The sequence below is a fragment of the Zeus faber genome (genome assembly GCF_960531495.2).
Source record: "Zeus faber genome assembly, chromosome: 20".
In the NCBI taxonomy this organism is placed as follows: domain Eukaryota; kingdom Metazoa; phylum Chordata; class Actinopteri; order Zeiformes; family Zeidae; genus Zeus; species Zeus faber.
In genome coordinates this window covers 19,943,101-19,967,176 of record NC_137207.1, presented here as the reverse complement: position 1 = coordinate 19,967,176, position 24,076 = coordinate 19,943,101, and the positions used below count along the sequence as shown (strand labels likewise).

The 24,076-nt window shown below is 40.1% G+C and overlaps 1 protein-coding gene across 4 annotated transcripts in view; it reads left to right on the top strand.

Moving 5' to 3' along the window:
* nrap (nebulin-related anchoring protein) overlaps positions 1-24,076 on the top strand; it is a 38,037-nt gene that overhangs the window by 3,176 nt on the left and 10,785 nt on the right. The window contains exons 4-26 of one of the 4 annotated variants that reach the window (XM_080021181.1): positions 2,719-2,823; positions 4,105-4,212; positions 5,634-5,741; positions 6,014-6,118; positions 7,303-7,410; positions 7,503-7,610; positions 8,225-8,332; positions 10,024-10,140; positions 11,405-11,509; positions 12,155-12,262; positions 14,330-14,440; positions 14,554-14,652; positions 16,295-16,399; positions 16,898-17,005; positions 17,135-17,242; positions 17,898-18,095; positions 18,507-18,611; positions 19,457-19,555; positions 19,628-19,732; positions 20,434-20,541; positions 21,081-21,238; positions 21,775-21,928; positions 22,857-22,961. In XM_080021181.1, coding sequence (XP_079877307.1) covers positions 2,719-2,823; positions 4,105-4,212; positions 5,634-5,741; positions 6,014-6,118; positions 7,303-7,410; positions 7,503-7,610; positions 8,225-8,332; positions 10,024-10,140; positions 11,405-11,509; positions 12,155-12,262; positions 14,330-14,440; positions 14,554-14,652; positions 16,295-16,399; positions 16,898-17,005; positions 17,135-17,242; positions 17,898-18,095; positions 18,507-18,611; positions 19,457-19,555; positions 19,628-19,732; positions 20,434-20,541; positions 21,081-21,238; positions 21,775-21,928; positions 22,857-22,961 — 2,643 coding nt within the window. Of the gene's footprint in view, positions 1-2,718; positions 2,824-4,101; positions 4,213-5,633; positions 5,742-6,013; positions 6,119-7,302; positions 7,411-7,502; positions 7,611-8,224; positions 8,333-10,023; positions 10,141-11,404; positions 11,510-12,154; positions 12,263-14,329; positions 14,441-14,553; positions 14,653-16,294; positions 16,400-16,897; positions 17,006-17,134; positions 17,243-17,897; positions 18,096-18,506; positions 18,612-19,456; positions 19,556-19,627; positions 19,733-20,433; positions 20,542-21,080; positions 21,239-21,774; positions 21,929-22,856; positions 22,962-24,076 lie in introns of all 4 variants that reach the window. The other 3 variants (XM_080021178.1, XM_080021180.1, XM_080021179.1) reach the window with 3 other exon arrangements.

The window sequence follows — 24,076 nt, the reverse complement described above, 5'->3', positions numbered from 1 at the left end:
TAGCCTCCTAATATGTTTTAACTTTCATACATTATAAAATATGTACACTAAAAGATCTAATGGCAAAGGTTGTAGTTGCCTCCCAATAGGGACATTTCTGATTTCAAATCAGAAAACAGTTGAAGTGAAAATGTTCAGTGTCAACAGGTATTGACACAGGACGATTTATTTTTATATCTATTACAAACAAATAAGCATATATTTGATGAACCTCAAAAACATTCTAATACAAATATGCACGGTCTATATTCAGGCCTTTCAATCGATCTTTCCAAAGTGCACAACAGCAGGTTGCCTCACAGGGAGGTCTGTTAACCTGCATACACACACTCATCAAGTTAGAATGATCCAGATCAATTCCCCAGGAGGTGTATCCCTTTACTGTCAGCCTGCTTTTAAAAAGGGAAGGGCCTCAACCCCCCCTCTTTACGAGGGAGACGGAGCGATAGAGAGACAGGGAGATGGATGGATGGGTGGGTGGGAGGGTGGAAGGAGGCTCTGCGCTCATGGTGACTCCAGCGGTCTGGAATGGAGAGTGTGCCGCGGGTTATTTCTGTGCTCGTGGCAGAGACGCGACACCCACTTTATGCTTGGAGGCGCTAAAATTAAACTGCAGAAAAATAGCCTTACCTCCCTTCCTCTCTGCACCCACACACCTGTTCCTGTCTGTCCTTCTGTCTGTCGTTCTGTGGATATCAAGTTCACTGCAATGCTATGGGCAGTGGTGTACCAATCAAACGTGGAAGTGTGGTTTAGCAGGCTACCGCTGGCAGATTATTAAGGGCAGCTAGCAGAGCTTTAACGTTAGTCACGTGTTGATATTTTACCAGATGTGACTGTGCAATGTAAACCACAAGCCTCTGACAGTCTAATGAGATAATATCCAACAAACAATACATTTGTAGTTGGTAGAGGTGCTACAATGCAGGACCCGGCACTAACTTTTAGAAGTGGTCACCAAGTTGGAAAACCATGCATCAGCTGTTGCTAAGACATAGAGAAAAAGGTTGCCGAATTTCAGTCATTTTATAATTGAGTGATAATGGTCCTATATTCCTAATTATAATCCATATTTCAATATTCTCTCTTGTTTCGCTATTTTTGACAGAGTAAATCAACGCGCTAGGATAACAAATTTTCTTTGGAGGAAGTTGGCAAGGGGCAACCAGGCCACATAAGATGGCTAACAGTGGCCCAAATCTGGTTGTCGAGCCCTGCGATGCATCTAATATTTTGCATTGATGGGTTTCTTGGCTATGATCTGCAAACATATACTGTAGGGGGAAACGCAGCAAGCAGTACAGTATGGCAGAGAAATTGCGGTGAGAAGCATGATGCACTAAGCTGCTGTAATCGCAAAGACAATGGACAGAATATGTTTACTATACCAAATGTGAAACATCAATTTTGTCATATCAGACAAATATATGTATTGGAACTGTTATTATATTAATGTTATGACAGACCATACACATTTGCTTAAAAAAAGTTTTTCCAGCATGTTTTGCATGTAGAAATGTTGTAACATTTCTACATGCTGGAAAAACTCCATTCATTTTCTATCATGACACCATTCACATTTGTTTACTGCTGCCTGGCTACGGTTGTATCCTCGAGTGTTCACAGGAAAGCTATCCGTGTTGTAGCTCTATGTAGAAAGTGGATTGGTTTTACAGACAAACAAGGGAGTGCCCAAGCGCCCAATGCTGCTCTGCAATCTCAATGTTGCAGAGAATGCCATCTATATTTAATTGTATTACGGCTTGGATAGAAGGTATGAATTGGAGAGTGATGAGGGAGATGGAAGGTGGGGGATAAGATGTCCCTTCTATAATAAGTCCTGGATATAAGTTTCGATGTACTGTTAAGATCAGGGCTTTTCAGACCACGTGTTGGCGTCAGGATGGGATTTGGGTGTGGCCAGTGTTGCAAACCGTCCGTCCAATGGACAAAACCAAACAGTTAATACATACTCATCCAATTTTGATCATATACATGTGTGTAAATCTGTAAAAAATGTCTCATAATTCTATCATTTGATATTGAATCGGGAGGGAATGTTTTATGATGTAAATTTTATTTGTGTGTTTTATAACCCACCAAAGTACTTTTCATTTATCCAATTAGGCTGTGGTTGATTGAAACAGATAAGTACCAGGATTAGGCTGTATTTCTCAAATGTCAGTGCTATATTGAATTTCTTTTTATAATTTCCATATTCAGATTTACATGTATTTTTAAATTCAGTGATTTACAGTGTATAGCTGTCTCTATAATCACACTTTCCAAAAGTAATTTCCAAAACAACTGCATTACTAAGAGTTCAAAGCATTTTGGTCTAGGATGCTTCCTGAACTTTGTCGGACTCCATCTAGAACTCTGCGCTACTCTCTGGCTGCGCCTTGGCAGGTTTCCCCCTTTTTCATCAGGGGGAAATCTCAACCTACACACAGTTATTAATAACAGCAAGCTACGCTTAAATGATCCCTTCATCAAAGGGATGCAGGCTCGGGTCATCTGGATCAAAATTGATAACGTGAGAATGTGAAAGCGATTCGGCCCTGATGCCTGGTTGACTGCACTGGTCATCTTATAGTCACTTCCAGTGTAGTGCACATGAACATATGTACATACACACATGTGTGTTCATGTGTGACATGCGCATGCTCCCCGCACGCTGGCCTTGGCTTAATGCTTGTCGTCTATGTGCACCTGTAGCTGAAATATCGCGAGGATGGCGAGCGCTTTATGTCAACATTCCACTATGACATGAGGTCCATGGAGCTGGAGAAGGCTCGCCTGGCCAATCAGATGGCCAGCCAGGTGAGATTCTAAATTTAGATTATTTTTTTATTTTTTTTATATCACAGAGGTGGACATGCAGTATAATGCAATGACGTTGGGGAATTGAACATGTATAAGCTGACTGTGCTGAAAATACTTCCAATACAATCCTCACTGTACATCCAGGCAACGGTTTACGGTTTGAAAGATTTATCAGCATTAATGATCAATATTTAAACTTTGCAACAAACCTCAGGCTTTCTATCTTCTTCCTTTGCATTGGAATAATATTCCTATGGTCAAAATGCTGGCTTCTGATTTTGGTTGTGGAGTCTACCATCATTGCACTACTTTGGAGTTAGGGTTGTTTAAGTGGTAATCCATGAGATTATTTTGTGAAAAGAATTGCATTGGAACCTTTTTTTTTTGTAGCTGGCACTTTATAAGAATCGGCCATTAAATGCATTTGCGTTATGCATGTTCTCCTCTATGTGCTGTTTCCGTTGTTGGTGGTGGGGTCCGCCACCAACAATTTGACTGTTTGGCTGTCTAAATTAGAATTTGAACATTGAGCGTTCAAACACATTTACTTTGTGCTTTTGCCTCATTAATGTTACTTAATGCCCTTTGTTATGATATTTCTTGTATTTTAACTTATGTACAGTATTCGCTAAAAGTTCTGTCTTGGGCAAGGTATCCCAAAGACGCCAAATGTTGCTAAAGCTTATCAAAAGTGTATCTATGTACAAAAACAAATACACTGACTAAAATATAATTGGAAATTGGATTTTAAAAATGCCTATTTATTTCCTTTACCTACACTGAGTTGATAAAATAAAAACATTAATAATAATTTATTTACATTTATAAATACCTACATAAAGCATTTGCAAGTGATTTATCGAGTATGCACCCTTCTTATTACCTGACAAGAAAAAATTTAAATGTCGCTTAAATACATTCTAAAAATAGGATAAGTGAAGCTTTAAACGAATCATAGCCGTGACAAATCGGAGTAAAATAAAAAAGGTACTAATCAAAGGCTTTAAAAAAAAATTGACACCTATTTATATTTTATATATTATATATTTTTTAATTTAACCCACTATGTGTTTAATTTTTATAATCAATTCTGCTTTTGATTCCTTAAATTGCAATTTGCAAACTTATGTCGTCTTTGGGGCTCCGTCAATAAGATTTTCCTGGTGTAATTGAAGCGTAATTAAATGAAACAAATGGTGTTGGATGTTATTTTTTATCTCAGGAATGGTTGCTGACGGGGTACTCTGTGTACTTTGCTCTTACTTTACGCGCAAGCAGGCGTTCCAGTCCCAGTCTGAGTACTCGGAGCAGCAAAGCTGGTACTCTGGCATGGTGACCAACCAGGAGGTAGTCACGATGTCCCAGAGCCAGAAGAGCATCAGCGATGTAAGCACCTCCTTCCCTCAAACCACATCTTCTATGAGATTGGACTTTTTTGTTACGTATAATAATCCATTATATCTTTGGTGAAACACTAAAATTTTTTCACAACCTGGTTATTAGGGCCGGGTTACAAAAAAAGCCCAACTATACTCTGATATGATTCAATTGTTTTGATTTTTTAATCAATTTGAAATTTGTACTTTGTTTGGAAGTTATGATGATCAATTCATTTAAAATATTTAATTCCTGTCTTGGAATTTGTTAAAAGGACAAGCATTGTTGATGGAATATGGTGGCATGGTATACTGAAAGGATGGTAGCAATTCTCATCATGTATGAAATGCCATTACGGGGCTTGACATTAGGCTTTTTGAGCCACTTGCCCGAAGCTGTCTTCTTATTGACGTTAAAACTTAATTGTCATTAAAGATTTTGAATAATAATCTTGAGCATGGCTCAGTGTCTGACGTAGCTTTAAAATATTTGAACCTTTAAGCTTTCTGCAAGCAATACTGTTTCAATTACCTCAATAAACATTTAAAAAAGAGTGTGAAAATTTTATTTAAACATTAATAAAATCGATTCAATAACAATGTCTCCTCTATTCGAACAACGTCTGACTTTTAAAAGTCTGTGTCTGTTTGGGGTGCAGGGGTGGACTGAGTGTTTTTTCTTGCGGTCCTCCCCCAGGACATTTTTAACATTTCATTTCCTGCATTCTGGTGAATGTTTATGCACTTATTTGTGCCTTTTCTGCACTTTCTTTATTTCTGTAAAGTAAAACACAACTGTTTTTATTATGGGGGGCAAATACACGTGTTATAAATATTGAGGGGGATGTATCACCTGCACCCCCCCCTGAAATCCACCTCTCTAAACACAATCTTGGTGAGTAAACAATAACTATTAAGAGGTATAGATCTCTCCAGTGAAGAAAGCTAAATGAGAATTCTAACTGAACCCTTCAAATGCTCTTCACTCCGTTAGAAGACACTGGAGCAAGAAAAATATATCAAATAATATTTAATTTAAAACAATAGGAGAGGTTTTCTTTCATTAAATGCCTTGCTTTCATTATACTTGTGTAATTTATTCTAGAAGATGTTTATGAGTCCAATCACATTAATTCATTATAAGTAATGTGGGTTTTTTTGGTAGTAATGTAGTAATTTTTGTCAATGTATCAATATAGAATCGTATCGTGAGCCATCTCATCAATATCAGATAAAATCGATATTCAGTTGAATTGTGACCCTTTTGTATTGGAATTGAATTGAAATTTGAGATGCTGCTTAGTAGAGAGCCCTACAACTTATCTGGTATTCTTTACAAACTTCCTTCATTTGTTTCTACTTGTTGGAATGCACGTAATTGCACAGTATTTAGAATGAATTTAATTTGTAGTAAATGTGTTTCCTTGCCAGATGAAGTACTCGGAAGAGTATGAGCAGTCGCAAGGGAAAGGCAGCTTTCCTGCCATGATCACACCAGGATACCAGGCTGCGAAGAAAGCCAACACTTTGGCCAGTAATGTAAGATACGTAGACATCTACCTTTCAATCTATTGCTCTATATATGCAGTTTAAAAAATATTATCGACGCTTTGATCCAGTGGTGTTTTTTTGTTTTACACGTGTGACCGCAAAGCCTAATTTGCCATGAATCAGAATCATCTTGTTTAATCATCCTGGTCATTCTCCAGTGGCTGAATGTGTGTCCCTCCGAGCGGTCATTTCTGGAGGCCTTTGCACGTTGTCCAGCGGGTCAGACGGATCATGTTTTATATATTTTCCTTCCCCTGCAGCTGGAGTATAAAAAGGGACACGAGGAGCGAGTGTCAAAGTACACCACGTTCGCCGACCCTCCAGAGGTGCTACTGGCCACGAGTCAGGGGCAGATCAACAGCAATGTGAGGATTTCGGAATTACTGTGTTCATGGAACACTGATTCTCAACCTTTTTTTCATATCAAGGACTGTTAATTTGATTAGCACTAGGGCAAGGGCCCCCTTTGATAAGATTTAGTCTCTGTGAACCCAGTATCTGAGAAGATTTCTATTGTTGGATATGATTTTGTCCAAAGTTCCATACCTATTAAAACTGTAGTTAGGGAGATAATAGTGAAACTAGGATCAATACAATCATTATTGTAGGTTCTATAACAGCACTAACGTCTTGGAAGTTATATGGTGAAGTTAAACTATTAATCGTTTCGCTGGGGACCCCCTGAAACCCCTCAAAGGACCCCTGGGGGAGCCCACGTTGAGAGCCACTGCTCAGGAATGCTGACATTTTAAGAGATGTAGATAGCGCACATAGACTTTTTTTTTTTGGTAATTATTATTATTAAACTCCCAGTCAAGCCTAGAAAGACGGTAACAGCAAACCTCAAGCACATGCGTATACTACACACCAAATTGTTCAACAGACTTCTTTCAAACCTCCTCTCTCTGAAGCAGTATCAGGTATTTTGTGTTAGCTGCACCCCCTGATAAAGATAAGATAACCCTTTATTGATTTGAGGGGGTTCATTTTCCAATTTCACTAAACATAGACTAAACATAATGTTCAACAAGAGAGGAAGTTCCCCAGGGTAAGAACTTCTTGTTTCTACAGTACGTAAGTGTTTCTACATAATTGATTTTCTGAAAGTAAAAATAGCGCACCTATGCCTTTTGGATTATAGCTTCATAAGGTCCTCAGCCAAGATGGATGCAAGATAAAGATGTGACCGTGAAGAACTGTTCTGTGTCCTCTGCGTCTTTGATTCTAATAATAATAATAACGACAGTTCATTTTATTCCCTCATGCTCAAAGACACTTTATGTAATCGACACAAGGTGCTCGTGCAGGGAGCCGCAAGGGGAGGCGCCACAATCGCGATTCTTATTTAATTCCCAGGCACATTTTGGTATTTTTTAGTATTTTTAGGGCTTATAGAGCTTATTGTGCGTAATCACTGGGTGTCATGACATTTCACTGCATATATGTATGACCGTATGTATATGTATGTGACAAATAATCTCTTGAACTTGAACTTGAACTTGTTAAGATCACAGGAAATACACCAATTTATTGTCAGTGTTTCTCCCAGTTTGCCTACACTGAGGAGTATGAACAGCAGCGGGGCAAAGGCAGCTTCCCAGCACATCTCACCCCCGGGTACAAGGTGTCGAAGAAAGCCAACGAACTGGCCAGCGACGTGAGTAGCTACTTACATGTCGATACACACCGCAGCAGCGCACACCCACAGTGACGGCGCCTGGATCTGTGACGGTGCACCTGTTCCTCCAGGTGAAGTACCGTCAGATGTACGATCAGGAGGTGAAGGGTAAAGTCAGTGCCGAAGCTGGAATGGCGGAGGCCATTCAGGCCAGAGATAACGCAGAGAAATTTAGCCAGGTAAGGAAGTCCAGACCCTACAAACCCAACACTTAGAGGGATATTCCATTTATATGGGGGGGGCGGAGTGCTGAGTTATTTACACAGTACATCTTGAGTTCTCTTTGGCGGGTAAAAATAAAAATTAGATCTTAGTTGTGTTAAATGCAGCTACATTCAGAACAATTTTTGACCCATTAACAATTAAAATTAATTGTAGTATTCAAATAACTGCAGGATTTAAATTCTTGCCAACAGGATAATTACAGGTATTCCCGATGGTTACTGTCAGGTCGAAATTTCATGCAAAAGTTGACGGAATGTGACAGCGTGTAGAGTGAAAAAGCCACAAATACATGACGACAATGAGCGATGAATTACTAAATTGCCCTACATATTGCAACCAGATGATTTCCTTAAATACAACTGTTTAGGGTGGAACAGTTTCTTCAAAAAGCAATCGTAAATCTCCTTGAGTAGTAATTATAAATTCTCAGGTTGCCTCATTTTGTTCACCCAGTAGACAATAAGAACAATAAGGATTCCCCTGAAGGGAAAATTGTCCTATTTATAGGCCAGTTAGTCCAATTTGTTGGACTAACTGGCAGCCTTTTTCTGCATCTCTCTGTTTGCAGATTGCCTACACGGAGCGTTACGAGCAGCAGCGAGGGAAGGGGAGCTTCCCTGCTATGATCACCCCTGGATACCAGCTGGCCAAGAAGGCTCAGGACCACGCCAGCGACGTGAGTAACCATGGCCGCTCATCCATAACTCGTCTCATAACTTGGAGAGTACAGTACATCTTTTGAGAGTATACCAGATGACCCTGTAATACCTGGATTTCTAGGTTCTTAAACGATGCCTCGTGGATTTACTTTTGGCTGGAGCAGGAGCACGTTTTTTTTGGTCTTCTCCACTCATGGCAACACTTGAGTTTGGGGAATAACTTGGACTGTGAAGCCTGCTTTATCGTCGCCGCAGCCGAGGTGTCGTTTAGTGCGTGCGGCATAAATGACATCATTGTGGCGGTCGCTACGGCGGCGCACAGCAATTTTTTTTTTGCGAGGTGCACCTCCCACGTTTTGGAACTCTGCGCCGTGCGCTTCAGGTTGTTCAAGATGGACGCGTTGGAAGGAAAGTTGTGCGAAGAGGTCCACAGGTTGTGAGCACAAAAATAGCCAGATGGAGTTTATGCTCGTACTCCCTGGTAGTGTGCACGCCATGAGCTGCACGGCTCGGCTGCGCAGACTATATCAGAGCCTTGAGAAATTACATCAGGCAAGTTCAATAGAATAGTGCAATTAAAGATACACCGCCCTGTCTCGTTGAAGCCAATGAGATTTACTTGTCTTTAGTAATCTTAAGTAAAGGTTTGTTTTGAGTGCCTTATTATCTTAAATATATACTAGACATTTTCAAAAAAGCACCCATGAATTTGAGTAATAATTACCATAGTTATGGCTTAAAAAAATCATAGAAATGCATTCACATATCTTTCCAAGCTATTTTGTACCGGTGAATATTTAGCAAATTTCCCCTAATACCTTTTACAGTACCATGCTTGTATGGTATGTCACAGTATTAACATCGCCAAATTGGAAACTGTTTACATGATATCTACTTCAAAGGGAAATCGAATGTGACAGGCTCAAACCACCATAACAATCCTATTTGCTGAGAGAAGCTCAGAGCATGCAATGTGATGCAGTAAAAGTTGTGAAAAACAGTCTGTTATATGAGAGGTCATTTTATGCATTCAGCCAAATGGGAATCCTTGCTTAGCATAATTATTTTTAAAATATATATTTTCTACATATCTATCTATCTATCCTTTGAGGACAGATCGACCAAAATGAATGAGGTGGAATCGCTGCATGACCTTGTGCACCGTGTGTACTGTTAACATGATAGAATGTGTAAAGTAAACCTCCCTCCCTCATTCGTCACCTCACCCCGTCAACAGAACAGATCCCACAGAGACGAGTGACAACCTTGAGTCGTGATCCTCTGCTGTCACTAACCAAACTCTCCTTTGAGACCAAATTAGACCTTGTACATTTGTGTGCATCCATTATGTGTGTGTGCATCCATTATATGTCAGCGTACTGCTTCCTGATATATCAATGTGGATATTGTCCTCTCCTAGCGTGACAGACATAAAGGTAACAGGCGTTTCTGATTTTTCCCTCTAAAAAGCTCAAATCTGCTCTGTGACTCAGGTTTATTGTTTATTAAAAGTGTTCTTATTTTATTATGTATGTTTTTATTCTATCTATCTATCTATCGGCACTGGCAAAATCATATCTGCCGTACTCTACTCTCCATGCGCACGCACGCACGCATCTCAGATGAAAGCCTCGTCTTACAGTAAAACAACAAAACAACACGCAAACATTGTATGTTTTTTTCTCCTGTCCCTTTTTGTAATTTGCAGCTGAAATACAAGAAAGACTTGAAGAAGATGAAGGGCACGTCACACTTCCATAGCCTCACATCGGAGGACAATCTGGCCCTGAAGAACGCACGGAAAATCAACAAGATTGTCAGCGAGGTGAGGGCTAAGGATCGGGTCAAAATGCGTCGGTGTGGATGAAGAGGTTTGCATTTAAAGACAAATTTTAGGGCCAGACCTAAAAAAAAATCTCTTCAGTTTTTTTTGTGGAATTATTTCAGTTAATTCAGCCATATCAAATCTGGTAAATTCATACCAAATTCACGGCATCTTATAGTAGTGACTGAGAGAAAGCAAACAACCTCTTGGGTGGCCTTGGTATTGTTTGGTTTAAATAATCTCTGAAGTCTCGTCGTAGTCTTTTCAAAACCCTATGAGTCATCATCAATCTAAAAAGCCCAAACTGGTTTGTTGCCTGGATCTATTTCAAGTGCTATTTCTCAAGTACAATGTGGCCTCGCTCGACCTGCATTCTCAGCGTCTCTGTCGTGCTGTTCCACTGGTCTCCAGCTTAGGTTCAAAAACACCCGCGTACTATGAAAACAGCGGAAGAAACGCACAGGGCCCTGGTCCTTAGCGCCGGCTCTGTAACACACGACGACGAGTTGTACGACCAGATTTACTTTGAATCTTGAATCTATCTCAGAATGTTTATACATCCTGGTTTTCAGCACCGTATTTTTACCGCAGATGTTTTGTTGACCTCTGTGACCTTTACAGTCTTTCATTGTGTTCTTAATTAAGTTTATTGTTCCTACATTTTTATTATAGTCTTTTTAGGTTTTTGGTTAAAATAATTTTCTTAGGAATGGGAATTTCTTTTTTTTTTTTTTTTTTTAAACCAAGTGGCTGGACTTGGTTGCATCAAATGTTCAGTTGTTATTTCAATACCACAAGTTAGAAATAGACTGAATAAGTTCCATTGGTACTTTAATTTACGCAGTTATATTTAAAGTGGAAATAGTGCACAATATTATTTTGTAAACAACAATAAAATCCCGCGTTTCATTATTAATTGTTTTTGGTTAGCTGGCACTTTACAAGAAACAGCAATTCAGTGCATGTTGTTCCGTGACCAAAGAAAAACAAATCAATCTATCCGAACAAGGCAAATTTTGGCAAAAATGACAAGACAGACAAGGGTAAATCCGGATACACCCAGATGTTGAAAAAAGGTTTGAATGTAATTCTGGGACTTGTAGTGTAATCCACCCAACGCAGACAATCTGATGGATTGCCACTTTAAAAAAAATATAACGTGTGTGTGTGTGTGTGTGTGTGTGTGTGTGTGTGTGTGTGTGTGTGTGTGTGTGTGTGTGTGTGTGTGTGTGTGTGTGTGTTTATTTGATTTATTTCCTTCAAGGTGGAATATAAGAAGGATTTGGAAAACTCAAAAGGCCACAGCATCAACTTCTGTGAGACACCGCAGTTCAAGAACGCAGCTAAAATTGCCAAGTTCACCAGCGACGTAAGAACCACACAAAAGCAGCATTGTTCCCGCCAAGCGACACGACCTCGTGTTGCTCGATTTTTAGATTACATTAACTCAAAGCATTGCTACAGGCTCTATTTACACAACAGTTTACTTTATTATTACAAGGCATTCTCTTACTATTTATCTGCCATTTAATGCAACATTCTACCACGTCACCGTTATCTATGCGATTCTAGTTGTGAGTTCATGTAACCAAGGAAATTAAATACTTTTATGGATTTTACCGACCATCATGGATCATTTTCACATTAATGTCGTCAATGGGAAACTCTGGTATTTTTTTAACCTAAACCTTTTTTTTTTTCCACAATCTGAGTGATTGATCAGGATCATTTAAATTGATCCAGAATTGAGAGATTAATTTCAGCCAGCTGCCGCGCACTGAGCTAAAAAAAAAGATACGGGAGTTTCGTTTTAAAGTAGGTCATGTATAAATACAATATATGAACAGAGTCTGTGAATTCGCAAATCCAGAAGGCAGACTCAAAATTCGAGTGAGAGCTCTTCTCTCTGAACCAGGAAGTTCACCCTCTGCAGATGCATTGATTAGATGGATTAGAAAGATATAGTAGGTTGTTTAACACATTGTTTTATTGTATTGTTGGTTCCTTTCCACAGAACAAGTACAAGGAGAATTACACCAACCACATGAAGGGCCACTATGAAGACTCGGGCATGGACAAGAAGATGGCCCACGCCATGAAAGTCAGGAAGCTTGCAAGCGCTGTAAGCCTAAAAAAGTTGCTAATCTTAATGTACCATGTGATGCGGGTTTCTAGAAGTTTCCCAACTGGTTCGGAATGATGTGGAAAAGATACCTTCTTCTTTTAAATGTTGTCACCTGGGTTTTGTTTAATTCTGTTGTTCGATTAATTTTTTCGTATGTTTTATTTATCATAACATATTTATGCCTTTTAATGGCAAAACGGGAAATAAGTGCTTTATACAAGTTTATGTTATACACAGTGTTTTCCCCTAGAATTGTTTTCAGGCTCTGTGGTACGCACCGGGAAAGACCCCACACAGATGAGGCGCGCGGGATGGTACATTGGCGTGGTGGCTTCGGTCAGATGGCGAAGCAGGCGGCCTGCAGTTTATATTTGCGTTGAAGTTTTTGTTCGCTCGGTATATTCAAGACTCACAACAAAGTGATCACAAGGAAATGATGACTGAATAAGCTGCATTTATTGCATAAAAATAAGCTGTGAAACAATTGACCTTTGCAAAACATTAGCACATCATGAACAGAGGGTGCATGATTCATCGCTGCACTTTATCTTACTTGTCTTAGAAAAATGTCACCATGGCATCAGGATATGTACATTTTGCCACAGGAAGCCCATTTATTAAACTCTTCATGCAGGCCCCTAATTGCTCACCTTGCAGCCTATTCCAGAGGTCTGTTTTCGTCTACCAAAGGTGAAGATTTGTCTTTATTTAGTAAATTCTTAAATTTAATGTGGACCTATTATGCTCCTTTTTACACACATTAATATAGGTCTCTGAGGTCCCCAAAGCATGTTTTTGAAGTTTTTTGCTGAATATACCACTCAGATGGTACCACTGTGTGGTATTGCGTCCATTGTGTCATCACTGCAAATGGATATGGCTATGAAATAAATCTTATATAAGAATAAATCTTATACGAGAAAATAAATAAATGTAAATATAAATGAGTAAATATATGCCCGACGGACGTGGCGGAGGTGCGTCTGGGAACTTTCATTCCGATTCATGGGATCTCTCATCACTTTCATTGCGCCGCAGGGTTTCGTGAGATCCTCCGACCCTTATGCCAAGTTGCCATCTTCAAGCACGCAAAGTGAAAGCCAAACAGGTGCACACTGCTCCTTCTCCCATTTGCAAAACAGTACTGTTATTTTTTTATTTTATTTTGAACATTTTAAATAGGCTACCTCGTAAAAACGGTAAAGTTTCAAGATTTTTTTTTTAATAGGCCATTACAAAAAAGGTTTTCGATTTTACTGTTGTCACGGAGACAGTCTTTTAGTCGAGCAATTTTAACATCCCTAGGTTGTACATGTTCAAATAGCATTAATGGACTGTAAATGTCAAGAAAAAAAGACTAGGGGGGGGCAGTACTGTTATTTTTGATGTTACATTTTTTTTATTTTGGCCTTGCAAAGTGTTTCCCCTCTGTGCAGTAACAGGGGAAACTCTGGTACATTATAATAGGTTGATAAATCTTCTTTTAAAATATAAAATAACTTTATTTTGTACAAGATAGATATTAGTTATTACATATTATCTTATACGTATGTTCATTACTCTTTGGCCACTTGTTGACAGCCATTTCTTTCACTTTGCCTTTCTGGGCTACTGGGACAGTCTCTGTAGGTCCTTAAAAAGTCTTGAAATGTCTTCAATTTTACAAATATTATAATTTAGTTATACAAATATTAGGCCTTCCATTTCTGATTTTGTGAAAACTGGAGTTTACCGCTGAATCTGCTCCTTGAGAGATAATTTTTCGAGGATCTTGAAAATCTTCAATTTTGAAAGAAATACCCGCAGACACTCTGTTGGGAGTAATATTTTCAAAATCTTTCTGTCCAGTTTTAACATTCAACTTTTGACAAGAAAATAGACGCACAGCAGCCGTTAAAGGTCAATGAAAAACTTTCAAAAGTATGTAGAAAAGAAAATCAATCTACAGGAAAAAGCGGTTTCCCTTTAATAACTGACCTCCGCGTCAGTGCTGTCGCTAATACTACTCAGTAACACTATTACAACTACTACAATACTACCGCTGGCTGTTCTGGTTCCTGACAGATTAGCTACAAGCAAGGCGAGCAGGAGAAGACGGATCAGGGAGAATACAACTACCCAGCGACCCAAACCCCCGGCTACCAGAGCCAGAGGAAGCTGGACCCGCTGAAGGATGTGAGCGCACCTGTATTTAACACAACACACTTACCCCACGTGACATTTGGGGATTTCCCTGGATTACCTCGAATATTACTTTTTAACCCTTTTTAACCCTTTTTCCCAATCAGAAAAACTATCGTCAACACATCGACCAGGTGAAGTACAGCGCCGTGACCGACACGCCCGACATCGTCCAGGCCAGGAAGAACGCTCGGCTCGTCAGCAACGTAAGTAGGCTTTACGGAGAATTTAAACAGTGACAAAAGCCTTAAAATCAAATCATAGGGAACACAGGATACATGTATGCTTCATCAAATAGGCTCAAATGGGAGCCGGGTGGTGTCACTGGGTCGGTACTAATCTGAGATGGATGGATGGATGGATGGATGGATAGATAGATAGATACTTTATTCATAACCGGAAGGAAATTGCAGTTTCACATCAGCTGACCTCGAAACAGTAGGTAAAAAATAATAAAACAATACATTAAAATATTTAAAAGTTGTATGTAGACAATAAAAAATTAGGCAAAATACTGTACCATAATACGCTAATAATAATAATTCAAGAGGTTTATTCGTCACATATATATAAACATACTTTCATACATATATGCAGTGAAATGCCTTTACAATGCACCCGGAAATTATGCACAATAGTTACTTCACGACAAATATAACGTAAAAAAAATAAAGTATGATAAAATTGAAAGACCTAAAACATAAGAGGTCATGTTCAAAATACAATATACGGTCCTACACAATAACTTATGGAACCCAATTGGATACAGCGGGCGCCCTAATAGACCTAAGTTAAAGCTCATGTTCACATGTGTTTCTAATATTTCTAATATGTTTCTAACTATTTTACTTGATTAACCCTATAAGGCATATACAACTTCACCCTCCTAGATAACATATGGGATCGATCAAAAGAAAATCTGGCTTGAAATTAGTTTCTTTTTTTTTTGTCTTTTTACAAAAGTTATTACATAGTAGTTAGTATATCGCACTTAATTCCTTAGTATCTCATCAATCAAATTGAGAAAAAGTTCAAATGAACTCTCAATTGGTGAAAGCTGGAGATAAAACTTTATTAATCTCCAGAAGGAAAATCAGTGTTCAGGTCATAAAAATCACCTTAAAAACAACCAACATGCATTCAGCATCCTAGGGTTGCTTTCACTAGTTTTGTTGCTATTTATAATTTTGCACATATATTTAGTGAGAATTGTCAGACTATAAGCATTTCAGTGGTAACACTCTTGAAACGAAATTTAACTTGAATCCCAGTCAGCTTACAACACAGACTTCAACACCTGTCTATAACAACACCATTATTGTACATACTGTACTTGAAGAATTGATCAATAAGAAGTGTAGTCTTATAGAGACCGGGGGAAAAAGTGATCTCTGCTGTGGCACTGTTCTGATGTGCAGAACGTCCCAAACAAAGCAAAATAAACTGTGTTTTTATTGTAGACATATTTAATTCACTCCATTTCCTACTGCTACGTAGTGCAACTTTTAGAGTAGCTACTAGTGCTCTTTTTTTTTTTTTTTTTTTTTTGATGTGTTTGCCTGGCGCGGCACTTTGACGGAAGTTTGATTTAAGATACTTTATTAGTCCCCAAAGGGAAATTCGAGTGTTGCAGCAGCAATGACATACATGAAAAAACACACATAATGCACAAAAACGTACGTTGTTTTCGAATTTTATTCAAAATATGATCAAATATACTTTTTAAACAGAGGTGTGTGTGTCTGTGTGTGTGTGTGTGTGTGTGTGTGTGTGTGTGTGTGTGTGTGTGTGTGTGTGTGTGTGTGTGTGTGTGTGTGTGTGTGTGTGTGTGTGTCCGCCCACCCTCAGCTGAACTACAAAGCTGACTATGAGAAGACGAAACACCAGTACACGCTCTCTCAGGACCTTCCGCAGATCCAGAACGCTAAAGCCAACGCTGCTCTGTGCAGTGACGTGAGTCCTCCTGCAGCCGCGAGCGTGTACAGTAGAGTAAAGTGAATAAAATTAGCTTTATTTATTTTTACTGTCTTTCCTGTCCAATACATTGGCTGTTTGCCAGACAATTGCAGCCCCCCCAACGCAAAAATATATTTCTATTCTTAATTGTGATCCGCAAACTTTATCGTTAAAGTTACAGTTACAAGGGTGAGTTGTATTGATTATTGGATGTATTAGATATGGTACACATCAAGTATGTATATCATGCTCTGAGTAAATAACATTGGATATTCAATGATTGTTTGTGGCAGAATTTAAATCAATCGCTTGGACTGATCTTGGAGCAGTACATATTAATTCATGTTTGAATCAACTGAACATTGTCTGTGTCTCCAATGAGCTTCCTTTCCATGGAACTGGGATCAGTCAGGTGCTCATGTACTGTATACAGTATATGCTATATTTACGTGGGTGATATAGATTTTTTCATTATTTTTTCTGTCACCGTTCCAGATTAAGTACAGAGAGGACTGGGAGAAGACCAAGTCCAAAGCCTGTGACATTGGTGTGGACACACTGACAATCAAAGCGGCTAAAGCGTCACGGGACCTGGCCAGCGATGTAAGCAAGCGAACCGCGGAGCAGTTACTGTGAGATTGCAGAGATGCACCGTACGGTGACACTTCAAAAGACGAGGATGAACGGACAATTTGGTTAGATCAACAAATTGACTGAAGGCTTGTGTTTCAGATTAAATACAAAGAGACCTTCATGAAGAACAAGGAGAAAGCGGTGTGCGCCAACGTGAGCGACTCCAAGACTCTGCACTCGCTTCAGGTGGCCAAGATGAGCAGCGACGTAAGGACGAGCTGTCACTTCCCACCATAACAATACATAGAATAAATAATAGAACAATAAGAAAAAAAAATTGTACAAGTATTAAAGGCTGCACACAAATCATTCTGTAGAAGACTGGTGAGTACAAGAGGGAAAACAGAGGATCAATGACAAAGAACAAAATAGCCAAATAAAAAGCACAAATTGAATTCAACTGTGGGTTGCCTTACACATTTGAATATTTATTAGCAATGATGTGATTGATTGTGATTGGCTTTCAGCTGAATCAGATTTGCTGAAAGCAGCTTCTGGCATACAATTTTTGTGGCTCTAAAATGTACAACCCCACAAGCCTAAACTGGTTTCAACTTTCAAAATGGGTTTTCTTTGGACAGGCTGTGTCTACCCTTAATTGGCCAGTGGGCCACTAAATACTTCTCACTAAAGTCTTTATCGTCACCTTCAAGAAACACCTGAAGACCCTGCTCATATTGCAACATACACCAAAAAAAAAAGGCAAATAACTTTTATTCTTTCCTTACAGCTATCTTGAAATTAAATTCAAGGTTTTCTCTAATGGTCGATGCTTTGATTGTTTCTGGCATCTCATGGAAGTCGCTTTGGACAAAAGCGTCAGTAAATAAATTTCACAAATTTAAAACGCCTTCCATCTCAGATTTCATACAAGAAGGGCTCCAAGGAGGGCCACGCCCAGTACAGCCTGCCCCACGACATGGTGAACCTGAGCCACGCCAAGAAAGCCCAGGCGCTGGCCAGCGACCTGGAGTACCGCAAGAAGCTGCACGACTACACCGTCCTGCCCGACGACATCAAGGTGCAGCAGGCCAAGAAGGCCTACGCCCTGCAGAGCGAGGTGAGGGGGCGGGGGAAGGGTTCCCCACTGGTCCCCTTAGCATTTGGACACCATGCATATTTGTTTGCAATGCAAAAAATGAACGGATATTGAGACATGAAAGGGGGCCGGTTATGTTTGTTATTCTCCAAATGAAATCATCACAGAAGGAAGCCCTCCTAGCTTTGTAGGTAAAAATAGGGTCTCATAACTGTCCTGTTACGATAAAGAGTAAACCCACATGATGCTGCCAAGGTGTGTGTGTGTGTGCGTGTGTGTGTGCGTGTGCGTGTGCGTGTGCGTGTGCGTGTGCGTGTGCCTGCCTGTGCGTGAGACTGGGCTAAGTCACTTAAGTGAGTAGATGGAGAAAAAGTAAGAAGGCAGGATTTATCCTTCTTCACCTCTTTTCTCTCTTTCCGTTCCCTCATTCAGAACCAGTACCGCTCGGACCTGAACTGGATGAAGGGCGTCGGCTGGGAGGTTGAGGGATGCATGAACATCACTCAGGCCAAGAAAGCTGGAGAGCTGCTCAGCGACGTCAGTATTTGCACGCGTGTGTGTGTGTGTGTGTTAAAGAGCAGACTTAAAAAATAATCGTAGATATATTGCCTTACTGTGCACAATTGGAAACCTGCAGTCCCCACTCTGTGCTATTAAATTCATATGTTGCATATGTGTCACACTCTCGAATCGCTGTTTATAATAATAATACAGTTACAATTCAGATTTAGACCACGAAGCAACACATTGGGGCTAAATAATAATCGTTCTCACTGCGTTTCCTAAATCGATCAAAGTGCAGGTATTCCACATTGCATATAGATAGATAGGAAAATACTTTATTTATCCCCGGAGGAAAATTGCATTGTCTCACCAGCTGGGAACAGTAGGAATAAAGTAATAAAGATAAAATATAAAAAAGGAAAATGGCAATATATGGAAAAATTGAATAATATATAATAAACCAAATGGTTAACTGAACACAATAAAATATGACATTACTGTATACATGAAGCCTAATAATAAACCACAAATATAACCTAAAATTAACAAAAACACAAAACATTTTTAAAAAACAGTAAACAAAATGTTGGCAATACGTCTATAAACCCAAACAATTACACTTAACATACAGAACACTTCTGTATCAACAAGTTCACATTCTGGAATCATCGTTATTTCAGTCTCCGTGTGTATACACCAAGTGACCCAGCGTGGAATCAACCCGAGCGAGAGAGGCTTTCTGAGAACTACTTTTGATAATACTCTCCTGTCCTACTTTAGGCTCTGGAGCTTTTAGGTTTCATTCATTTTATGATCGTAGCTTGACCTTGGTCAGAAATCCCTCCCGAAAAACGCACGTTGACTCTCTACTCTCCCAGACCAAGTACCGTCAGAAGGTGGACAGCATCAAGTTCACCCAGGCTGCGGACGACCTCTCCATCAAACACGCCAAGAGGAGCCAGGAGCTGCAGAGCAACGTAAGGCCTCCCCGCACCCTCCCCTCCCCTCCCCGTTTACCTCGAAACTAAAACTCCCTTTCTGCTTTGCAGTTGGCGTACAAGGCGGACACGGAGCAGAGCATGCACCAGTACACCATGACCAAGGACGAGCCGCTGTTCAAGCAGGCCAAAGCCAACGCAGAGCTGCTCAGCGGGGTGAGACCAGGAGAAACAACTTCATGTTCAGGATCCGGATAATGAATAATGACCCAGCTTTCAAAGGAAAAATCACTTTGAAAGTAAATCGAAATGAAATTTCTAAAACTGCAACTCTGGTGATTTAATGAACCAATCAGAAGACAGGAAGGAAAACATTTATGTAAATGAGGATCAACAAAGGAGATGGAAACATAGATTTAACACAAAGATACACAAACATAAAGAAGAATAATGCTTCTTTTATTGTTTTCATGTGACCACCAACATTCCTTTCCCCGAAGAGACGCTTCTGCAATAGCAATCAAACTGAAATGTCTAAACTTAATATTTTAGTGCATTTGATGGTTTGTTTATTTGAACTTTGCTAAACGAGGTTAGCGTTGGGAGTAAGCCCATGATTCATGGACTTACTCCCACGACTTACATGACTTACATTTCATCGAAATGTTCTAAACGTAATTATCTTCGACCTCCGATAGCATATGGTCTGTTTTAAAACTTTAATATCTGCACTCTTAAATTTAAATCTAAATATCTATACCCCAAAATCTATAAAAACAAGGCTGTCTTCATTTCTTCTTGATGAAAAGAATCAGAATCTGGAAAGATTTGGATTTTCTCTTTTTGGGGAAAGTTTCTCCTTCAGAACGTGGACCTGCGGAGACGTTTTTTGAGGTGATCACTGTGGTCCTTTTCAGAAAGCCTACAGGAGCGGCTGGGAGGAGCAGAGAGACAAAGGCTTCGAGCTCCGTTTGGACTCGCTCTCCATCCTCAGCGCCAAGGCCACGCGGGACCTGGCCAGCGACGTACGTCACCTTCTCACGAGGCCTGATCTCACACCAGATCACACTTTGAACCTGGGGTGGTGTCAGTGGACGGACTGAGAAGGCCTTTCTCGGTCGTGGTTTAAAATCGTCCCGGACTTGCCTTCTCGGCTTTGAAGAAAATCAAATTCCAAAATCCAGGTCTAAGTGAAGGTTTTAATTAAACATTTTGGATTTATTGGTGTGGCCTCCAGGGTCGACCTGGACAATAGAGGAAATGGATGATCTGGGTTAAGACCAGCACCCAGACCAGACAGAAAGATCTGACTCGTCCTTCATCACCTCAGTCCAGGACGTCCTAGTCTGGAACTCATTCATCTCAAATTAAGAAACATTTTAAAACTCTGGATTCATTTATGTAGGATTTTCTTATTCCTGATTTGGATTGAACCCCATCTGCGAAGCTGCCCCAACGGAGGCGTCTGTTAACCATGAGTTGGCCCACAATTGAAACACTAATATTTCCTGACATCACTCATAACTTTATGACTTTGTCTTGACTGCCCCCGCCCCCCCCCCAGGTGAAATACAAGGAGCAGTATGAGAGAACAAAAGGCAAAGTGATCTCCATCAAGTCAGTCTCTGATGACTCTCAGATGGCGCACTCCGCTCTGGCCACCAGGCTGCAGAGCGAGCGCCGCTACAAGAAGGACTACGAGGACAGCAAGGCCAACTACAGGTAAGCTAGGATGGGTAACGGTAACCCTTTATTAATCCCAGGGGGAGAAGTGAAGCCTTAAAAGGTGACGCAAACCACAGCCCGACTCGTACTTTAATTTCGTCTGCACTTCCGATTGTCACTGGCAGTTTTTTCAATTTAGATTTTATGAAGGGGGAAGACTCAAGTTCTGCGTGCTGACTGTGTCAGCTCGTTGCAAGGTTGTGGATGAGATGAGCTAGCGTAGCTCCTGTGAAATCAGGGAAATACACCTTTCAGGCTCTCCAAACCGGAGTTATTGAAGTGATACGTCTTCCACCTTTAGGACTTACAATAAAAACAGTATCTGAAAAAATATGCCAACTTTTATGAATCACAAATAGTAAAATAGTAAAGCAATTTATTTATGCACTTTTTACTGGAATTAGGAAAATAGGTTGAATATTAAAAGTTGAATAGATAAATGATCTATAACCAACAATAATCTACTTGAATATGTTTCCAACGTATTATATGATTCCAACATATTATGATTTTTGTGTGTGTCTGGTCTCCAGCGCTTCCTTGGACATGATGAACATCAGCCACGCCAAGAAGGCCCAGGACCTGGCAACCGAGACCAACTACAGGACCGTCCTGCACGAGTACACCACGCTGCCGAGTGACATGAACGTGGCCTGGGCCAAGAAGGCCTACAGCCTGCAGAGCGACGTAGGTCTCCCACCTTAAATAAAGTCATAGGGAAATACAGCTCAGTCCGAATGAGAAGTTGACAAGTGTTCCAGGACCTCTGGTTCTGCGAAGAGGGGAGTAGAGGGTGTGTGATTGTAAAAAGCCTTTATTATCATGGCTATATCTATTAAAAATCAGCACTTTACTGTTGAAAAACTTACCACTCTGCTGCAGCTTCCTCCTGTGCTCCAATGCTGTCCAATGGGGCAAACAATGAAGCCTTAAAAAGATAATAATTAAATCCCCTTTTCCATAGCGGAGGCTCACAATATAGTGGCAATCACAATATATTTAGATTTAAATAAAGTCAGTACATTTTTATTTGTATAGCACTTTTTAAAACACAGAGTTCCAAAGTGCTTTAGAAGTACGCTGTAGGCAGCATAAAAGAAGCACAACTGAAGAAATATTACAACCAGAGAGAATGGGCATGAATACAATTATTCTTATTTTATTTATGCCCACTCTCTCTGGTTTAAATATTTCTTCAATAAAATAAAAATATAAAAATGTTTTTTTTCAAAAGACATAGTAAGATGTAAAACAAATAAAAAGGAATACACAAAGAGGGCAAAGGCAGTGAAAAGGTAAGGCTTGATAAAAAGACCATCTGATAGAAATGGGTTTTCAGGAGCTGCTTAAAGCAATAAATATAACCATGTTAATCAATGGCAATGAGCTGACACCAGGTTCAAAATGAGAATTGGTCAATGAAGTGATTCTTCCTTTATGTTTGTTTTGTTGTTCCGTGAAAGTCCAAAATAAAAAAAACACCCAGCAGCCAAAAGAAAGGTTAACCGTTCACCTTTATTCAACTTTTAGTCTCTGAGCACAGTTGCTATTAAAGAGTTTTTATTGTCGTGGCTCTGGATGTGGACGTGGAACTGTCCGTTCTTCTGTCTCTCAGAACCAGTACCGGTCGGATCTGAACTGGATGAAGGGCGTGGGCTGGGAGGCGTCCGGTTCTCTGGACGTCCAACAGGCCAAAAAGGCCCGAGACCTGGCCAGCGAGGTCCGTGACCCACAATGCATTGCTGCATGACGTGTGCAGGTTCTACAGAGGGAAAAAAAGACGGGGTCACGCATGTCGATTTTCAAAATTCCAGGGAATTGGGACTTGACTTAGTGCACGGGACCCCTCCCTGTTTGATTTAGGGCGGAGACGAGGCCCCCCTATTTAAAAGATGTGTTTTTTGTGTATATGTATTCATTAGCGTTGATCTGAATGAGTTTATTCCGCCTGGTGCATTTACATGAATGGGGAGGAGTTGGTCGTGAAGAAGAATCTTTAATTGTCACGCAACACACCACACTACAACAAATGCACGCACACACACACACACGCACACGCTTTGGATGGTGGCCGGTGAAATGAGGCCTCTGCATTTGACCCATCCTGGCTTGTCCTTCCTCCGGGGGGGGCAGCCAGGAGCAGTGGGCAGCATTCGTGGACGCGCCCGGGGACCTGGTGACGAGTGTCCATCGCTGGTCAGACGATGATGTGTGCATGTTTTTGGTGGGGGTCCTTACTGACGGTAGGTGGAGGAAGCCCCATGTGATTGAGGTGACGTGGTGAGGATTGGTACGATTCTACAGAAGATTAGCATTAAAAACTAAAAGCTTAAGTCTGGGGGAAAAAAATAGAATAAAAAGATTTAAAAAAAAAAAAAAAATATATATAGATATATACACAGTATATATATTTGCCAAATATACACAAATAGAAGAAAAATACAAAACATAAAGGAAAAACAACTAGAATCTACAAATGCGATTCTATGCACAGGATCATTTCTTGGTATGGGTATATAGGGTATAGATTATAATAAGTTATTGCTGTATACTGTATGTATACAGTGTTTAAGATAGTTTTGGATTTTGTGACCGTTTATATTTGCACTGAAACCCGACTCCTAATAGGTCTGACAATTACGAGACATGTGCCTCAAATCATCCAAATGGACCTTGTGTCGTCCTCCCCCCCCCCGTGACCCGGCCCCCCCAGGTTGGCAGTGACATCAAGTGGACTTTATTATGAAATCAGATCAATTCTATTGTAAATCAGATAATGTTATGACATAATAAATGATTAGGTATGGACCCGTGGGTGATTGTGTCACGTGTGTG